The sequence below is a fragment of the Myotis daubentonii genome, chromosome 3 (genome assembly GCF_963259705.1).
Source record: "Myotis daubentonii chromosome 3, mMyoDau2.1, whole genome shotgun sequence".
Classification (NCBI taxonomy): Eukaryota; Metazoa; Chordata; class Mammalia; order Chiroptera; family Vespertilionidae; genus Myotis; species Myotis daubentonii.
Window position 1 is genome coordinate 116,653,771 of NC_081842.1, and position 20,283 is coordinate 116,674,053.

The following is a 20,283-nucleotide window of genomic DNA, read 5'->3' on the forward strand; positions in this document are numbered from 1 at the left end:
CCAGAGCAACAATATAATTCATAAACAAGTAAGCATGGTATGTTCCACTAAAGCTTTAATATGCACATTGGAATTGGAATTTCATACACTACTTTTCATGTGTCACAAAATAGTCTTCTTTTCCTTTTTAACCAATCAATTTAAAAACCATTCTTAACTTGCTGTACAGAAAAGGCAAGGGGCTGGATTTGACCTGTGAGCCATTGTGTGCATCTCCTGTTTAAGGCTATTTATAGTTAGAGATATTTACATGTCCAACTTAAAAAATGTATATACTTTCATCACTAAAGTAACACATGCTTGGTTTAAAACCAAAGGGTTCCATACCCTATAGTAATTGCTTAGAACCATTAGAAATTGTTTCTCTCTGTATATTAATTTTTATCATAAATGGGATTTCATTATACTTATTGTTTGGCACTTAATCGTGCACTTAATAATTTGGCTTTTTTTTTTTATTAGTTAAGGTATTACAAATGTGTCCTCATCCCCCCCATTAACCCCCAACCTCCCAATAATTTGGCTTTTTAAAATTGATTTTGTGCTGTTGTGATTTTAAGGTGCAAAAGGCAATTGAAGAAGAAAATTGCTGCTTTGGGACTATTGATACCTGGTTGTTACATAAGCTCACAAAAGGTAAAGATGATCTGGTAACTCTATCTCAAGTAACTGAAATTTGACTAATAGAAATGACTTATCTAAAAATAGTAGAAGTTAACTATTTTTTCCCTTCCTATAGCCCAGGCATGTTGCCTTTTGGTTCCCTACTAACTACATGTTATAGTAAAGCTAGATTAATTTCAGATTTGTTGGAGGAGGATGGTGTTTTAAAATTATGGTTAATCCTCAAATATATGACTGAGGAACAGTCTTAATTTTAAGACTGCTAAAATTTTAGTTTAGTACCAAATCTCCCATTTTGCAACTGGGTATAACTATAGGCGATCACATTGCATCTCTGCACCCCCTTCCTCATCTTTAAACTGGGGGTTATAACATGAAAATGTCTGTGAAAGTACTTCTGTAAATTATGAAAGTTCATAAAGATTAAGTGGGAAATTGCTTTGGAGACTTTTCACTGGAAATACATATTTTGGAATGAACTTTCAGGCCAAATAAATGGTCTAGATCAGTGGTTTGCAAACTGTGGCTTGCGAGCCACATGTGGCTCTTTGGCCCCTTGAGTGTGGCTCTTCCACAAAATACCACGTGTGGGCACGCATGTACAGTGCGATTGAAACTTCGTCCCCCATGCACAGAAGTCGGTTTTCGGCTTGGGCGAGTCTATTTTGAAGAAGTGGCTTTACAAGAAGTGGGGGGTGTCAGTTGGTCGGGTGATGGGAGACGCAGCGCGGGGAAGGTACATTGTTTTGAGGTAGGTTCGCTGAGGTTGACCCCTTCCAACTCTCCCATCCACACTCGTCTATCTGAAACAAGTATACAGGACGAGTGTGGATGGGAGAGTCGGAAGGGGTCGACCTCAGCGAATGTACCTCAATCAGATTGAGGAAGTTTTTAGCAAAGGCCAGCTTAGGAGTACCCTAATTAAGTTAATAACAATGTACCTACCTATATAGTTTAAGTTTAAAAAATTTGGCTCTCAAAAGAAATTTCAATCGTTGTACTGTTGATATTTGGCTCTGTTGACTAATGAGTTTGCTGACCACTGGTCTAGATCAGTGATGGGCAAACTGCAGCTCGGCAAACTGCGGCTCACGAGGCACATGTGGCTCTTTGGCCCCTTGAGTGTGGCTCTTCCACAAAATACCGACTTCTGCGCATGGGCCATGAAGTTTCAGTCGCACTGTATGTGTGTGTCCGCACGTGGTATTTTGTGGAAGAGCCACACTCAAGGGGCCAAAGAGCCACATGTGGCTCGCGAGCCACGGTTTGCCGACCACTGGTCTAGATTATAAATTAGAGATAAGTGTTTGCACTACCTGATAATAAAAGATTATTTCCAATGTAAATTTAGGTTCCGAATTTGCCACGGATTTTTCAAATGCCAGTACCACTGGACTTTTTGACCCATATGAGGTAAAGGGTTTTATCCCTCCTTCTTGAATCATCACTTTTTGTGTAATTTAATTTGGATTCTGATGATATATTTTTATGTTCAGATGTGTTGGAGCAGCTTCATTACTTCTCTGCTTTCAATACCACTCTCTCTCCTGCCTCCCGTGAGGGATACAAGGTAATAATGAACATTGGACTTAGAAACCAGCAAAATAGTCCTTGAATTAATTTTGCCTTAGTGAGTAAAAAGCATTTGATTTAAAACTAAAAAGTATTTGGTTTACATGTTTGGGGTACTTTATGAACATATGTTATACTAGAGGCCTGGTGCACGGATTTGTGCACTGGTGGGATCCCTTGGCCTACTCTGCAGGGGTCAGCCCGAAACTGGCTTTCCGACATCCCCCGAGGGGTCCTGGATTGAGAGAGGGCGCAGGCCAGGCCGAGGGACCCCACCGGTGCACAATCAGGGCCAGGGTGGGAACACAGGAGGGCTCTAGGGCATGTTCGGCCTGTCTCACCCAGTCCCGATCGGCTGGACCCCAGCAGCAAGCTAACCTACTGGTTGGAGCATCTGCCCCCTAATGGTCAGTGCGCATCATAGCAACTGGTCCAATGGTAGGACACTTAGCATATTAGGCTTTTATTATATAGGACTAGAGGCCTGGTGCACGTGGGTGGGGGAGTCCTTCAGCCCTGCCTGTACCTTCTTGCAATCCGGGACCCCTCAGAGGATGTCCGACTGCCGGTTTAAGCCCGATCCTGATCCTGGGGATCGGGCCTAAACCGGCAGTTGGACATCCCTCTCGCAATCTGGGACCACTCGCCTCTAACTGCTCACCTGCCTGCCTGCTTGCCCCTAACTGCTCGCCTGCCTGCCTGCTCAGTGAGCATCATAGTTACCAGTCATTCCAGTCATTCCACCAGAATGTTCACTTAGGCTTTTATATATATAGATAACTTTTTGGCCTATGCTAAAAAACCATTTCCTAAATTTTAAAATTAACATTTCTAGAGTTATAACTTACTTTTAAATCAATTTTATTTGAAGCTTCAATTTTGGATCAGTGGATGAAGAGATATTTGGTGTGCCTATACCAATAATGGCCTTGGTAAGTTGAAAATTTGAGGTTTTCTCCTTGTATAGTATAAAGTAAATGAATATATATGAATAGTTGGGATTAGATAGGAGATAAAAAAAAGATCCTTGCGATTAAAATTAAAGCATTTTTTTATTTTCTTTATACCTTGTATATAATCAAAAGTATTTTCTCTGTTCTGGAAAGAGGACTGCTAAACACTTCACAGCCTTTTCTGACTTCTCTATATATTATTTTTTAGGAAACTTACATTTTTAAAAAATATTATATTCTGAGTAATATTGGTTTATATTTGATATTCTGAGATATAACAACAATAATAGGGCTAATGCTTAGTTTATATTCAAGACAGTGTAACCATAAACAATGATATGGCACTTAAAGAGTTGTATTTACATTTTATAAGTCTTTAGCCAGCATCTGCCAGTAGAGAAACTCATGGAAGAATGAAAAATTAGCTGTTACTGGTGTTTGAAGGTTCTTTCTTGATTCTACTTTCTCTCTGGATGAGTGATTCATAACTTGGAGAATCCCAAAGATTTACCACCTGATTGAGAGGCTGTGTATATCTTGCCTTTGATTTCCTGTAATGGCTTAACCAGGAAGTATAGACCATGCCCCTAAATGGACAGTCACCACAGTAGGTAGAGGAAACAAGGGAAGGGGAATTTAATGCCCAAGTTATAAATTCCTTTCATTTAGAGTGGATCAGTCTTATTCAATCTAGGGGTAGGCTCAGATTCAGATTTAGGTATGGCTGGGAAAACTATAAGATTAGTAAGAAAGTGTTTGTCAGATTAATTTTGCTGTATATGTAGCTACATTTAACTATATTAACAGAATGTTATACTTTTTCTTTTATCAAAAATGTATCATTGGAAGAAGTATGGTATTGAGTTACATCTATTTCTAGTTAAACATACACCTGTCACTTTTGCTAAAAGAAATATGTGAGGTCAATTATTTTGACTGAGTGAAACTGCTTATAAGATATAAACAAAATATCTTGGGGAGGGTTTCTTGCACAATTTTTATTCTGACTTTTATTTCTAAGGTTATTCCTATGATACTTAAAACCCATGAAGTAGGTTGCTGAGTAAAAATTGCTAAGGCCTATTAGCTCTCTGCCCAAAGTTAATCCTAGAGATTCTTAACCTATAGTTATTGCTCCCTGTTCTCTCCAAACTTTTTTTTTCAAGGAAAAGGAAAAAAGAGAAGATGCTGAACCATGAGAATACATTCAGTGAGCCAGTGGGATGCAGTGAAATGAGCCACAGCTAGGGTTCTAAGGTCTCTGTTTGAATTTTTGGCAGGTGGCCGACCAGCAGGCAGCCATGTTTGGAGAGTGCTGCTTCCAGATGGGAGACGTGAAGCTGACCATGGGGACTGGGACATTTCTGGACATCAATACTGGAAGTAACCCTCAACAGAATGTTGGAGGTAAATCGTTAGAATTTATCCTATTGATTAATAAAATACCACTTTTTGAAAATTTAACTTTTATGATAGTATTTACTCATTTTATATTAAATTATTATTAAATTATTATTCTTAGAGACAGTCAATACCCATTTTCCTTTATCTTTTTTTTTAAAAAATATATTTTATTGATTTTTTACAGAGACGAAGGGAGAGAGATAGAGAGTTAGAAACATTGATGAGAGAGAAACATTGATCAGCTGCCTCCTGCACATCTCCTACTGGGGATATGCCCGCAACCCAGGTACATGCCCTTGACCGGAATCGAACCTGGGACCCTTCAGTCCGCAGGCCGACGCTCTATCCACTGAGCCAAACCGGTTTAGGCCCTTTATCTTTAAAAGCTTGAAAAATGAGAAAGATGTTATAGAAAAATTAAGACGGATTAGGGTATTTTGGTTAGCTTTCTAAAAGTTTACTTATAATATGTGTTTAATACATCTTTCTAAACCTCTAAAGTATTGTTTATGTGTGAGAAATAATTTTAATTTTGTGAATTTTTTTTGAGGTAGTTGTTCTCAACTAGTGATCCATGCATATGAATGGCAATTACTAAGAATTTTCTCTCCCTAATGGGAAAAATCTTGGGATGTATAAATTAAGAAATTTCAGTTGTGTAACTATACCCAGAATGGCTGGGGGCGCTTAGTCTGACCTCTAGTGCCCTAACATGGTTACTAAAAGGTGGATTTGAAAATCTTTTTCCTACCTTCCATCCCCACTAAATCTGTTCCTTTTCCCCTAACTGGGAAAATCGAAGCTACAAAATGTTTATTATTGCATGAGGTTGTTTTACCCTAGGAGCGTTATTTAGAAACCACAGATAAATGCAATAGATAAGACAGTTCTCAGCTAACCAGTACTATATAATAAAAGCCTAATATGCTAAGTGTTCAATCGTCCATTAAACCAATCAAAGCATAATATGCTAATGATATGCTAAGGCCGTTCAACTGCTCACTATGACGTGCACTGACCACCAGGGGGCAGACGCTCCAACTGGTAGGTTAGCTTGCTGCTGGGGTCTGGCCAAGCAGGACTGAGCGAGATGGGCCGGACATGCTCTGGAGCCCTCCCACGGTCCCTCCCTGGCTGACCAACCTCCTGCGTCCCTCCCTGGCCCCAGTCATGCACTGGTGGGGTCCCTCAGCCTGGCCTGCACCCTTTCACAATCTGGGACCCCTTGGGGGATGTCGGAGAGCTGGTTTTGGCCTGATCCCACAGGCCAGGCCAAGGGACCGCACTGGTGCATGAATTCAAGCACTGGGCCTCTAGTTTCATAATAACCTTTTATTTCTCAATTCAAATATTATTTCTGTGTTTCCAGAGACATTGATGTACAAAGCTAATAAAAGCTAATATTTATAATGTGCCAGGCATTGTGCTAAGTTCTCTTTATATATTAACTCAGTTTATGCTCACAAGAGCTCTCTGAGGTAGACCATTTTAGTTGAGGAAACTGATGCTAAGAGGTTAGAAATTTTTAAAAAAATATATTTTTATTCATTTCAGAGAGTAAGGGAGAGGGAGAGAGAGAGAAACATCAATGATGAGAGAGGATCGCTGATCGGCTGCCTCCTGCACACCCCCACAGGGGATTGAGTCTGCAACCCAGGCATGTGCCCTTGATTGGAATCGAACCTGCTACTCATCAGTCTGCAGGCTGACACTCTATCCACTGACCCAAACCGGCCAGGGCAGTTAGAACCTTTTAAGACCACAGCTAGTAAAGGAGAGAAGACTGGGATTTGACCCCAGCCATTCTGACTTCAGAACCACTTTGCTAGTTTATTAGTTAATCAAAATTTTCTATTGTAGATGTCTGCAATGAATTATCCATTTACGATATGAATTACATTGTTTGTTTTTAAGGCTTTTATCCGTTGATTGGGTGGAAGATTGGACAAGAGGTTGTATGCATAGCTGAAGGCAATGCAGGAGATACTGGTACTGCCATAAAATGGGCTCAGCAATTAGGTAAGTTATCCTTTACACAGATTTCACAGGCCAGACTTAAAGAAGTTAAGAATGCCTCAGGATCGCAGATCAGTAGGAAATGATGACTTGTTCAAATGAAACATAAAGTAAAATGACATGTGCTAGAAGAAAATATAGGATGTTATTTTTATGATATTAGGATGGTAAAAGCTTAGGTGTTAAGGCCAGATGCCATAAAGATAACAATAAATTTATGCATATAAAATGTTAGAATGTGTAGGGAGAGAGTTGCCATAAAGCAAAACTAAAAGACATATTGGTGAGAACAATTTGTAGCATATGTCAGAAAAATTAAAAAGATGATAAAAAATTGACAAATCAAATGACTAAAAGTGTTCAAATTCAATAATGAAAGAAATACACATTTAAAAAATTATGTCACCTCTCATTATCAGAGATTAATTAGTTTGATATGCTCAGCATTGGTGGGAATGTAGAGACAATAATATTATTTTTTCCATTGGGATGAATGTTAATTATTAGTATGGCCTTGCCAAGCTAGTGTTGCTCAGTGGTTGAGTGTCATGAACCAGGAGGTCATGGTTCAATTCCCCATCAGGGCACATGCCTGGTTTTCGGGCTTGATTCCCCAGTAGGAGGCATGCAGGAGGCAGCCCATCAGTGATGGCAGGAGGCAAACATCATTGATGTTTCTATCTCTCCCTCTCCCTTCCTCTCTGAAATCAATCCTATAAAATAAAGAGGCAATATGCAAATTGACCATCACTCCAACACATAAGATGGCCTCCCCCATGTGGACACAAGATGGCTGGCAGGGGAGGGCAGATGTGGGCGATCAGGTCAGTAGGGGAGGGCAGTTGGGAGGGACCAGGCCTGCAAGGGGTGGCAGTTGGTTGTGATTAGACCTGCAGGGAAGGGCAGTTAGGCGTCGATCCGGCTGGCAGGGGAGTGTTTAGGGGGTGATCAGGCTGGCAGGCAGAAGCAGTTAGGGGCAACAGGCAGGCTTGCAGGCTAGCGGTTGGGAACCAGCAGTCTTGGATTGTGAGAGGGATGTCCCAGATTGGAGAGGGTGCAGGCTGGGCTGAGGGATGCACATACCCACCCCCCATACACGAATTTATGCACCAGGCCACTAGTAAAAGTATATTTTTAAAAAATTACTATGGCCTTTCTGGAGGACCATCAGGCAGTATGATTGAATGCAGACCCTTTACCAGGCCTGCAGGAGAGGACAGTTTGGGGGGACCCAGACCTGCAGGGGAGAGCAGTTAGGGGCAACCAGGCCAACAGGGGAGGGCAGTTGGGGCAGACCAAGCCTGCAGGGGAGGGCAGTTGGGGGCGACCAGGCCGACAGGGGAGGGTAGTTATATTTTTTGTTTTATTTTTTGTTTTCTATAGAAATAGACAGGTGTGCAAAGATGTATACATACATGGGTGTTTAATGCAGCAATTGGAAATAAGTTCCTATCTATACTAATAAAAGGGTAATATGCTAATTAGACCAGTTCAACCGGACATCTTCCGTATGTCCAACTTCCTTCTGGAAAGTTAGGGGGTGACCAGGCCAGCTGGGGGGCAGTTAGGGGGTGACCAGGCCAGCTGGGGGGCAGTTAGGGGGTATCCAGGCCAGCAGAGGGGCAGTTTGGGGGTGTCCAGGCTGGCAGGGGGTCAGTTAGGGGGCAACCAGGCTGGCTGGGGGGCAGTTAGGGGGCATCCAGGCTGGCAGGGGAGCAGTTAGGGGGTGATCAGGCAGGCAGGCAGGCAAGTGATTAGGAGCCAGTGGTCCCAGATTGCGAGAGGGATGTCTGACTGCCAGTTGATGCCTGATCCCGCAGGGATTCAGACATCCCCGAGGGGTTCTGGATTGGAGAGGGTGCAGACCAGGCTGAGGGATCCCCTCCCATGCACGAATTTCATGCACTGGGCCTATAGTCTAATAATAAAGCACTAGATAAGTAAATATCAGTATATCAATATAGTAGAACATGGTACACTCACACATAACAGTATAGTTGCATATCTTATTGAAATGGAATATTATCTATTATACTGCAAAGAGGGGATGAAGCAGTTGCCTGTGTAAATATTTTTGCTTATTTAAAAACTAGCTTTTTTGAGATGTAATTCACATACCATATAACTCACTTATTTAAAGTATACAATCAATTTTTTTAGTATTTTCACAGCTTTATCACAATCTCATTTTAGAACATTTTTGTTCCCCCTATACCCATTAGTAGTGATACCCTGTCCCACCTCCCATTCCTAAGCTACCATTAAGCTACTTTGTATCTCTATAGATTTGCCTGTTCTGGACATTTCATGGGGTTAGAATCATATAACATAAGGTCTTTGTAACTGGTTTCTTTTAGCACAGTCTTTTCAAGGGTCACCTATGTTGTAGCATGTGTCAATTCTTCATTTTTTTTTATTGCCGAATAATATTCCATTGTGTGGATGTGTCGCAGTTTATCAGTTGATGGACATTTGGGTTGTTTCCTTCTTGTGGCTATCATGAATACTGAACAGCCTGTATATTACATAACCATATTTCATGCATAAGGTGTGAAATGTTATATACCAAAGTATTAGCGGTGATTATCTCTGATAATTAAATTATAGAGCAGGCTCTGACTCTCTGCTCTTTTCAACTAAGCTGATATGTTTAAAGACAAAGATAATTCTGTTGGCAGAAAACATACACTCTAGGAGGGAAATGCCAATCCATTTATTCATTTCTTCCTTTTTTTCTATTTGTCAATAAGCCTTCACCTACATCGTAAATATAAGATTACTTATTAACAAAAAATATTTACTTCAGAGCTTTTTATTACTTAACTCTTCTCCTTAAATGTACTTCTTATAATTTTTTGGACATGTATCTTTAGATAACTTCAGATTATAGAAACTATAGGTTATATATGTCTTCTTTTTTAGTTATACCTTGTAATTTTATTGCTTTCCAGAAGATGCAAAGAAAAAGTAGAATAATTTCACATTCGTCATTAAGAAAAAATCATCATCAAGTTGCATATGACATCATGTGCATGAGTCAGTGGGAATCATTTCACTGCTTACTGATGTTGAGGGCCATCCATTGTAGTTCTCAAATAATGAGCACTCTTTTCTGGGAGATGGAGCTAAAATGCCTTGACTTATCAAAGTGATGTGACTTCTGGTAGAGGCATGATGCCCTTCTGAAGGCTAATCCCATCTCTGCAGGAAAACAGAACTGTTGGTCTAACTGGAGGGAGAGAGAATTCAGAGTTGAATTATTTACTTTAAAATTTCAATGATTGGCATAGCTAAATATTATTGGTATGTATCTGTCTGAAATACAAAAAGCCAACATTTACTTGACTATATCTCTTTCTAGTCTGAGCATTCACTTTAATGGGTATATCAACAAACATAACTATAGTAGAGGCCCAGTGCATGAAAATTCATGCACTGGAGGAGGGGGGGTCCCTCAGCCCAGCCTGCCCCCTCTCACAGTCTGGGGTGGGAGGCAACCTAGCGATCAGGGGAAGGCGACGCCCCCATCACACCTCTGCTGCTGCCACTGCCAGCAGCGCAAACCTCAGCCAGCCCTGGTTACCTGAGCCTCAGGTGGCCCTGGGCAGCCTCCATCTGAGGCTTGCCTGTGCCACAGGCCAGCCCTGGGTGGCTGGGCGGCTGGGGGTCTGAGGGCTTCTGGAGGCAGGTGGGCTGAGGGGATTGAGTGCTGCCATCTTGTGGCTGTGGGCACTGCCATCTTTGAGGGCAGGGTAGTCAATTAGCATATTACCTCCTTATTGGCTGTGGATGCCGCCATCTTTGCAATGGTGTGAGGGTCAATTAGCAAATTCCCTCTTTATTAGATAGGATTACATTCAGGAGAAACACAGGATATACTAATAAGAGCTTAAATAACCCTGTCATTTCCTTGAAGACGTGCAGTCTGAACCTTCATATCTTTGTGTGATAAGCTGAGCTTGTTCCACTTTGAGTGTGGCTTCCTTTCATGTCTTTGCTGGGTGATACAACTCAGGCTCAGGCATAGATGCTGTTTTAAACTAGAAAAATATTATTTTCTTAATCTTTTTTACGCAGGCCAGTTCTCTCTCATCTTTTTTTTTTTTTCCCTTTAGTGTCCTATGTTAACTGTCATATTTGGGTCCCTACATGTTCATCTTTTCTCTTTTTAATTTGGTCCATTTCTGTTCCTTGTCACTCTTTGTTCTATTTTGCTGTCATAATCTTATAAATATTTTTATGTCTGAAACCATACATGCTAGGATACCAGTGAAGAAGACAAATACCACTGTCTTCATGGAGGATATAGTCTAGCAAGGAGCACACATATTAAATGAACAATTGGGAAAAAAAAACAAACCAAAACAAAAACCATTAGTGTTAAGTACCAGGAAGGACAAGTAGTTATGGAGTCAGTGATTTCTTTCTAAAGAAAAGTCTTATTCTGACTGGAGAATCAGAATATTTCTTTCTTTTTTCTTTTATTTACTTAATTGGGGTGACACTGGTTGACAAAATTATACAGGTTTTAAGTGCACAATTCTACAACATATCATCTGTACACTGTATTGTGCATTCACCACCCCAAGTCAAGTATCCATCTATCACCATGTATCTCCTGTACCCTCCTCCACTTCCTCTTCCCCCTAGCAGTCACCACACTGTTCTCCATGTCCATGAGGTGTTTATTTTTTTTGTTCAGTCCCTCCACCCCTTCCACACAGCCTCACTCCATCCCAACAGCTGTCAGCCTGCTCTCTGTCTCTGAATCTCTCTATTTTGCTTGTTAGTTCATTTTGTTCATTAGAGTCCACATATGAGTGAATACATAAGGTACTTGTCTTTCTTTCACTTAGCATAATGCTCTCCTGGTTCATTGATGCTGCTGTAAAGGTAGGATTTCCTTCTTTTTTTACAGCCAAGTAATATTCCATTGTGTAATGTCCCATAACTTTAATATATATATATATATATATACACACACACATACACACTAGAGGCCCGGTGAACAAAAATTTGTGCACTCGGGGGGAAGGGGGGTCCCTAAGCCCAGCCGGTGCCCTCTCGCAGTCTGGGACCCCTCGGGAGATAACGACCTGCTGGCTTAGGCCTGCTCCCGGGTGGCAGAGGACAGGCCCAATCCCTAGGTGCAGCCCCTGGTCGGGTTCAGAGCAGGGCTGATTGGGGAGTTGGGGTGCCGACGCTGTCATGCACAGAGCAGGGCGAATTGAGAGGTTGCGATACCACCCTCAGTCACGCTCAGGGTAGGGCTAATTGGGGGGTTGGGGCACCACCCCCTGTCACACTCAAGGCAGGGTTGATGGGGAAGTTGTGGCGCCACCTCCTGTCACGCACAGAGCAGGGCCAATCAGGGGGTTGCGGGCGCTGCCCCCTGCAACGCACAGAGCAGAGCCCATCAGCGGGGTTGGGGCTCCGTACCCTGTCACACACAGAGCAGGGTCAATCAGGGGGTTGGGGAGCTCCCCCCTGTCACTCACAGAGTAGGGCCGATAGGGGAGTTGGGGCACCGCCCCCTGTCACACACAGAACAGAGAAGATCAGGGGTTTGGGGCGCCGCCCTCTATCACCCACAGAGCAGGGCCGATCAGGGGGTTGGGGTGCTGCCACTGTCACACTCAGGGCAGGGCTGATGGGGAGGTTATGGCTCTACCCCGTCACACACAGAGCAGGGCGAATCGGGCTTGGGGCGCTGCACCCTGTCACACACAGAACAGGGCCGATCAGGGGGTTGGGGTGCCTCATGCTGTCACACACAGAGCCGCAGGGCGATCAGGGGGTTGGGGAGCTCCCCCCTATCAGGCACAGAGCAGGGCTGATCAAGGGGTTGGGGCGCCTTCCCCTGTCACAAACAGAGCAGGGCGGATAGGGAGGTTGTGGCCCCTCCCACTGTCACACACAGAGCCGCAGGGCGATCAGGGGGCTTGGGCGCTGCCCCCTGTCACGCTGATCCTGGTGCCGGGAGGCCTCGCGGCTCTGCTGATCCAGGTTCTGGGAGGCATATTACCCTTTTACTATATAGGATAGAGGCCTGGTGCACGGGTGGGGCCCGGCTGGTTTGCCCTGAAGCGTGTCCTGGATCAGTGTGGGGGTCCCCACTGGGGTGCCTGGCCAGCCTGGGTGAGGGGATGATGGCTGTTTGCAGCTGGTCACACACCCTTCAGGGTGGGGGTCCCCACTGGGGTGCCTGGCCAGCCTGGGTGAGGGGGTGATGGCTGTTTCCAGCTGGTCACACACCCTTCAGAGTGGGGGTCCCCACTGGGGTGCCTGGCCAGTCTGGGTGAGGGGCTGAGGGCTGTTTTCAGGCTGGCGGGTGACTGAAGCTCCCAACTGCTCCTTTTTTTCTTTTTTTTTTTATTCTGGGCCAGCTTTAGCTCTGGCTCCAGCTCTGAGGCCTCTGCTGCTGAAAGCAGGTATCTGGTTTGTTTGTGTTCTATAATTGAAACACTGTATCAACTCCGGCTCTGAGATCCCGGCTCACTGAAAGTAGGTTTCTGGGGTTTTGTTTAGCTTCTATATTTGTAACTATGTTTCAAACTGCAGGCTCAGAGGCCTGCATGGCAGGCGGGGAACGCTGGTTTCCTCTGTCACTGAAGCAAGCAAGCCTCATGTTAGTTTCAAGCTGCCTGGCTGCCGTCCGCCATCTTGGCTCGCAGTTAATTTGCATATCGCCCTGATTAGCCGTTGGAAAGTGTAGCAGACGTACACTATTTACCATGTTTCTCTTTTATTAGATAGGATATATATATATATTGATTTCAGAGAGGAAGAGAGAGGCAGAGAAATGATGAGAGAGAATCATTGATCAGTTGCCTCATGTACGCCTCCTACCAGGGATTGAGCCCAAACCTGGGTCTGTGCCCTGACCAGGAATCGAACTGTGACCTCCTGGTTCATAGGTTGATATTCAACCACTGAGCAACACTGGCTGGGCTGCCACAATTTTTTTATTCACTCATCTACTGATGGACACTTGCACTGCTTCCAATTCTTGGCTGTTGTAAATAACGCTGCAATGAACACATGGGTGCATATATTCTTTTGAATTAGTGTTTTGGTTTTCTTCAAGTAAATTCCCAGAAGTGGAATGTTGGGTCAAAAGGCAGTTCCAATGTTAATTTTTTGAGGTGATTCTAACTCCATACTGCTTTTTACAGTGGCTAAAGTAGCCTGCATGCTCACCAACAGTGCACAAGGGCTCTCTTTTCTCCACGTCCTTGCCCGTACTTGTTGTTTGTTGATTTGTTGATAACCATTCTGACAGGTGTGAGGTGATATCTCATTGTGGTGTTAAACTTCATTTCTCTGATAATTAATGACATTGAGCATTTTTTTCATATGTCTATTGACCATCTCTATGTCCTCTGAAGAAGTGTCTATTCAGGTCCTGTGCCCATTTTTTTTAATTGGATTGTTTGTATTTTTTGGTGTTGAGTTTTGTAAGCTCTTTATAAATTTTGGATATCAACCCGTTAACAGATGTATTGTTGAATAAATTCTCCTATCCAGTAGGTTGTTATTTCATTTTGTTGATGGTTTCCTTTGCTGTGCAAAAACTTAGTTTAATGTAATCCCAGTTGTTTATTTTCTTCTTTTGTTTCTCTTGCCTGAGGAGATATATCAGAAAAAAATATTGCTATAGGAAATGTTCAGGATTTTACTGCCTATGTATTCTTTTAGGATTTTTGTGGTTTCGTAACTTACATTTAAGTCCTTTATCTATTTTTGAATTATTCTTGTGTATGGTGTAAGTTGTTGGTTTCATTTCATTTTTCTGCCTCTCCAAGTTTCCCAAAAACCATTTATTGAAGTGACTGTCTTTAGCCCATTGTATGTTTTTGCCTTCTTTGTAAAATATTAATTGATTATAAAGTCATGGGTCAATTTCTCAGCTCTCTATTCTGTTCCATTGATCTGTATGTCTGTTATTATGTCAGTACCATGCTGTTTTGATTACTATAGCCTTCTATTCTAATAAAGAAGGAATATGCAAATTGGCCATCATAAAGACGGCGGTGCCTAGTCCCCTCATCCCCACCGGAGTCACCCAGTCCTTTCAGCCCCGCTGGGGTGGGGGGGTGGCAGGCACGTGGTGCAGCCAGACCCGCCCTCAGTCCCCCAGCTGCCTAGGGCCGGCCCGAGGCACAGGCAAGCCTCGGACGTCAGCTGCCCAGCCGCCTTGGGTAGGCCTGAGGCTTAGGTAACCAGGTTTGGCTGAGGCTTGTGCTGCTGGCAGTGACAGCAGCAGAGGTGTGATGGGGGTGTCGCCTTCCTCTGATCGCCAGGTCACCTCCCACCTCTGAGGACAGGTCGGGCTGAGGGACCCCCCCCCCTCCAGTGCATGAATTTTCATGCACCGGGCCTCTAGTGTAGTATAGTTTGATATCCGGTAGAGGGAGTCCTCCAACTTTGTTCTTCTTTCTCAATATTGCTATGTCTATTCTGGGTCTTTTGTGGTTCCATATAAGTTTTTGGAATATTTGTTCTAATTCTGTAAAATATGCCATTGGTATTTTAATAGGAATTGCATTGAATCTATAGTTTGCTTTGGGAAGTATGGACATTTTAATGATGTTAATTCTTCCTGTCCATGAACATGGTATATGCTTCTGCTTGTTTTATCTTTTTAATTTCTTTATTTAGTGTCTTATAATTTTCTGAGAATGTTTTTAATATAATTTTAGTTAAATTTATTCCACAACTTGTTGTTGTTGTTCTTTATACAATTGTAAATGGGATTGTTTTCCTAGTTTACTTTTATGGTAGTTTATTATTGGTGTACAGAAATGAAATAGATAATCTGAATGTTTATTTTGTATCCTGCTACTTTACTGAATGCATTTATCAGTTATGGTAGTGTTTTGGTGGAATCTTTAGTGTTCTCTATATAAATATAATGTCATCTGCAAATAATGACAGTTTTACTTCTTTCTTTCCAATTTGAATGACTTTTATTTCTTCTAATTGTCTGATTGCTGTGCCTAGAACTTCCAGTACTATGTTGAATAAGAGTGGTGAAATGGACATTCCTGTTTTATTGCTGATCTTAAGGGAAATACTTGTAGATTTTGCTCATTGAATATGATGTTGATTGTGGGTTTGTCATATATGGCCTTTATTACTTTAAGGTATGTTCCCTCGATTACCACTTTGCTGAGAGTTTTTATAAGTGGGTGCTGAATTTTATCAAATGTTTCTTCTGCATCTATTGGTATGATCTTATGTTTTTTATCCTTCATTTGTTCATGTGATGTATCACATTTATTGACCTGCAGATATTGTACAAACCTTGCATACCCAGAATTAATCCCACTTGGTCATGGTATATAATCTTTTTAATGTATTGCAGAATCTTTTTGCTAATATTTTTTTTAGGACTTTAGCATCTATGTTTATTAGGATATTGGCCTATAATTTCCTTTCTTTGTAGTGTCTTTATCTGGTTTTAGAATTAACATAATGCTGGCCTTGTAAAATGAGCTTGAGAGTCTTCCCTCTTGAAATTTTTGGAATAGTTGGAGAAGTATAGTATTAGTTCTTCCTTGAATGTTTGGTAAAATTCACCTGTGAAGCCATTCAGTCCAGGGCTTTTGTTTATTGGGAGTTTTTTGATTACTGCTTCACTTTCACTAGTTGTAATCTGTCTATTCAGATTCTCTGATTCTTCCTGATTCAGTTTTGTAGTATTGTATGTTTCTAGGATTTTATCCATTTTGTCCAGATTGTCCAATTTGTTACTTCTTCTCTTTCATTTCATTTATTTGTATATAATATTGTTTTTTCTTGAGTCTGGTTAAATATTTGTCAATCTTATATATCTTTTCAAGGAACCAACTCTTGGTTTTATTTAACTTTTGTATTTTTGTTTTAGACTCTCATTTATTTCTGCTCTGATCTTCATTATTTCCTTCCTTTTGCTCACTTGGGACTTTGTTTGTTGTTGTTTTTCTAGTTCCTTTAAGTATAAAGTTAGATTGTTTGTTTGAGATTTTTCTTGTTTCTTGAGGTAGGCTTGTAATGCTATGAATTTCTCTTAAGACTGCTTTTGCTGTGTCCTATAGATTTTGAGTTCTTGTGTTCTCATTTTCATTTGTTTCAAGGTATCTTTTTATTTCTTCTTGATCTCATTGTTAACCAATTCATTGTTTAGTAAAATGTTATTTAGCCTCCATGTCTTGGTGTGTTATTTTTTTCTTGTAATTGATTTCTAGTTTCATAGATTTTTTGATTAGAGAAGATTCTTGATATGATTTCAATCTTCTTAAATTTATATAGACTTGTTTCAGGTCCTAACATATGGTCTATTCTAGAAAATAGTCAATGTGCACTTGAAAATAATCTATATTCTGCAGCTTTGGTGTGGAATTCTCTGAAAATATCAATTAAATCCTTCTAAACTAATGTGTTATTTAAGGCCACTATTTCCTTATTGGTTTTCTGTCTGGACAATCTATCCATTGATTTCAAAGGAGTGTTAAAATCCCCTACTATGACTGTATTACTGTCTATCTCTCCCTTTATGTCCATCAAGATTTGCTTTACATATTTAAGTGCTTCTATTTTGCACGTATAAATGTTTACAAGGGTTATATCCTCTTGTTCAATTGTTCCCTTTATCAAGTGCTGCTGGGGTCCAACCCCAGCGGGTCCCGGGGTTCCCCAAAGGTGTGGACGGAGTCGGCGAAGAAGGAATGACACGGAGACAGCGTTCAGTTGATCAGCAGCCTAGCCAGGATCTCCAGCCAAGTTCTGGTCTCGATCTCCAGAGAGGTTCTGCTTAGGTTCTCCAGCCAGGTTCGGTCCAGGTTCTCCAGTCAGGTTCAGTCACCAGGTTCTAGTCAGGTTCTCTTGCCATGTTCTATAGTCAGGTTCAGTCCAGGGTCTATTGCCATGTTCTCTCCAGCGAAGTTCTTCTGTCTCCAGGCTCCGTCTTCTGAATTCTGTCTCATGAGTTCTGTGTTCTGAGTTCTGAGTGTTTCTGTCTTGTTACAACTGTATTTATACCAGTTGATTCAATCCTATCAATCTCTATTACAAAGGTTAGGGCGTTTCTTATCTCCATTCCAGGGAGAAAAGATTATGTAGTTTAAGCATGATTGCTCGTAGTTAAAGGGATTAATTACCCGCCTGGCACTTAGTTGAGGGGTTTTATTCCCTCCCTAACTTCAGGGGAAAATCCCTACCTGGGGAAAACAACCTTTCTCAGAGACCTTGGTTAAAACACATAGTGCCAAGAAGGTGAGCAAACATATTAAGAACAGTATGCCATATATGCCAGGTCCCTTGAAACAGCAAGCATGGACCGGCTCCCGGCAAATTCCCCCTTTTTTATTTTTTAAAAGCAGGCATTAAAAAGAAAAACCTCAAACGCTCTCTTGTATCCATTTTAAGAGTAGGATTGGTGCTTTCTCCTATTACCTGAGTCCTGATCTATCACCCCAGGGAGAGCTTGCCAATCCTGCACTTTCCCGGGGTGGAAAGGCTGCAGTGGGGTTAAGGATAAGGCTCCTTGGGCCTACCTTCTCCCATGCCTCTACATTTACCTTTCCGGCACCTTTCCTTCCTCAGAAAAGCATGGACGTATTTCTTGTATAAAATGTTCTGTCTGACTGGGAGTAACCTTAATTCCTCTGCTAACAAGCATATATGTTAAAAGATCAATACGGAGTCTTTTTTCTTTAGACTCAGTATGGCACATCTTCTTAATCTAAAGATCAATACAGAGTCTTCTTTCTTTGGACTCAGTATGGCACGTCTTCTCAATCTAAGGATCAATACAGAGTCTTCTTTCTTTGGACTCAGTATGGCACATCTTCTCAATCTAAGTTCTGTACTATCCACCTTCTTACCCTACTTATCCTCTATAGGGGGGTCTGTAGCACCCTGGTGGAGTCCTATCCGTCCCGAGTGTGGGGTTCTCAATGGGGGGGGCTTACCTAAGGGAATCCTGTTCCAGGGGTTCCCAAAGGTGTGGACGGATTCGGCGAAGACTATCCACCCTCTTCCTACGGTGGAGTCTGATCCGTCCCGAGTGTGGGGGTTCTCAATGGGGGAGGGGGGCTTACCTAGGGGAATCCTGTTCCAGGGGTTCCCAAAGGTGTGGACGGAGTCGGCGAAGACTATCCACCTTCTTCCTACGGTGGAGTCTGATCCGTCCCGAGTGTGGAGGTTCTCAATGGGGCGGCTTACCTAAGGGAATCCTGTTCCAGGGGTTCCCAAAGGTGTGGACGGAGTCGGCGAAGACTATCCACCCTCTTCCTACGGTGGAGTCCGATCCGTCCCGAGTGTGGGGCGCTTACCTAGGGGTCCCTGTTCGGGCGCCAGATGCCGGGGTCCAACCCCAGCGGGTCCAGGGGTCCCCAAAGGTGTGGACGGAGTCGGCGAAGAAGGAATGACACGGAGATAGTGTTCAGTTGATCAGCAGCCTAGCCAGGATCTCTAGCCCGGATCTCCAGCGAGGTTCTGTAGCCATGTTCCCTCGCTAGGTTCTCCAGCCAGGTTCTGTCCAGGCTCTCCAGTCAGGTTCAGTGTCCAGGTTCCAGTCAGGTTCTCCTGCCAATCTCTGTAGTCAGGTTCAGTCCAGGATCCCTTGCCATGTTCTCCCGCTAGGCTCTGTCTCTAGGCTCTGAGGCCAGTCCCTCTCCAGGATCCTCCGGCATGCTCTCTCCAGCGAAGTTCTTTTGTCTCCAGGCTCCGTGTAGGTTCTGTCTTCTTGATTCTGTTCTAAGTTCTGAGTTCTGAATTCTGTCTCATGATTTCTGTGTTCTGAGTTCTGAGTCTTTCTGTCTTGTTACAACTGTATTTATACCAGTTGATTCAATCCTATCAATCTCTATTACAAAGGTTAGGGCGTTTCTTATCTCCATTCCAGGGAGTAAAGATTATGTAGTTTAAGCATGATTGTTCGTAGTTAAAGGGATTAATTACCCGCCTGGCACTTAGTTGAGGGGTTTTATTCCCTCCCTAACTTCAGGGGAAAATCCCTACCTGGGGATTCAACCTTTCTCGGAGAGGTGACCTTGGTTAAAACACAGCGCCAAGAAGGTGAGCAAACATATTAAGAACCGTATGCCATATATGCCAGGTCCCTTGAAACAGCAAGGATGGACCGGCTCCCGGCAAAGTGCCCTTCTTTGTCTCTTACTATAGGCTTGGTTTTAATATCCATTTTGTCAGGTATAAGTATTTCTACCCCAGCTTTTGTTTTTCTTTCAATTTGCATGAAATGTCATTTTCCATGCCTTTACTTTTAGTCTGTGTGTACCTTTTGTTCTGAGATGAGTCTCTTGTAGACAATATGTATACGGGTCTTGTTTTCTCATTCATTTGGCTATCCTATGTCTTTTGATTGGAGCATTTAAGCCATTTGCATTTAAAGTGATTTGTGATAGGTACATATTTATTGCCACATAATTCTTTGACTATGTTCCTCTTTTTGTTGTTGTTGTTCTTATTATTATCATTAAAGCAGGCTTTTAAACATTTTTTGTATATTGTTTTGATGGTAACAAACTCCTTTAGTTTTTTCTTGAGTGGGAAGCTCTTTATTTCTCCTTAAATGTTAAAGGATAGCTTTGCTGGGTAAAGTAGTCTTGGTCATCACTGACTATTTTATGCCAATCCCTTCTGGCCTGAAATGTTTCTGATGAGAAATAAGCTGACAGTCTTATGGGAGCACTCTTGTAGGTAACTGTCT

At 42.3% G+C, this 20,283-nt stretch overlaps 1 protein-coding gene across 9 annotated transcripts in view; it reads left to right on the top strand.

Annotated features, from left to right (window-relative positions):
- Nucleotides 1-20,283, top strand: part of GK5 (glycerol kinase 5) — a 201,344-nt gene that overhangs the window by 95,371 nt on the left and 85,690 nt on the right. For 8 of the 9 annotated variants that reach the window (XM_059688290.1, XM_059688285.1, XM_059688286.1 and 5 more), the window contains 6 exons: nucleotides 561-636; nucleotides 1,976-2,037; nucleotides 2,121-2,194; nucleotides 3,068-3,128; nucleotides 4,430-4,556; nucleotides 6,468-6,572. In XM_059688290.1, coding sequence (XP_059544273.1) covers nucleotides 561-636; nucleotides 1,976-2,037; nucleotides 2,121-2,194; nucleotides 3,068-3,128; nucleotides 4,430-4,556; nucleotides 6,468-6,572 — 505 coding nt within the window. The remainder of the gene's footprint in view (nucleotides 1-560; nucleotides 637-1,975; nucleotides 2,038-2,120; nucleotides 2,195-3,067; nucleotides 3,129-4,429; nucleotides 4,557-6,467; nucleotides 6,573-20,283) is intronic. The other variant, XM_059688289.1, reaches the window with a different exon arrangement.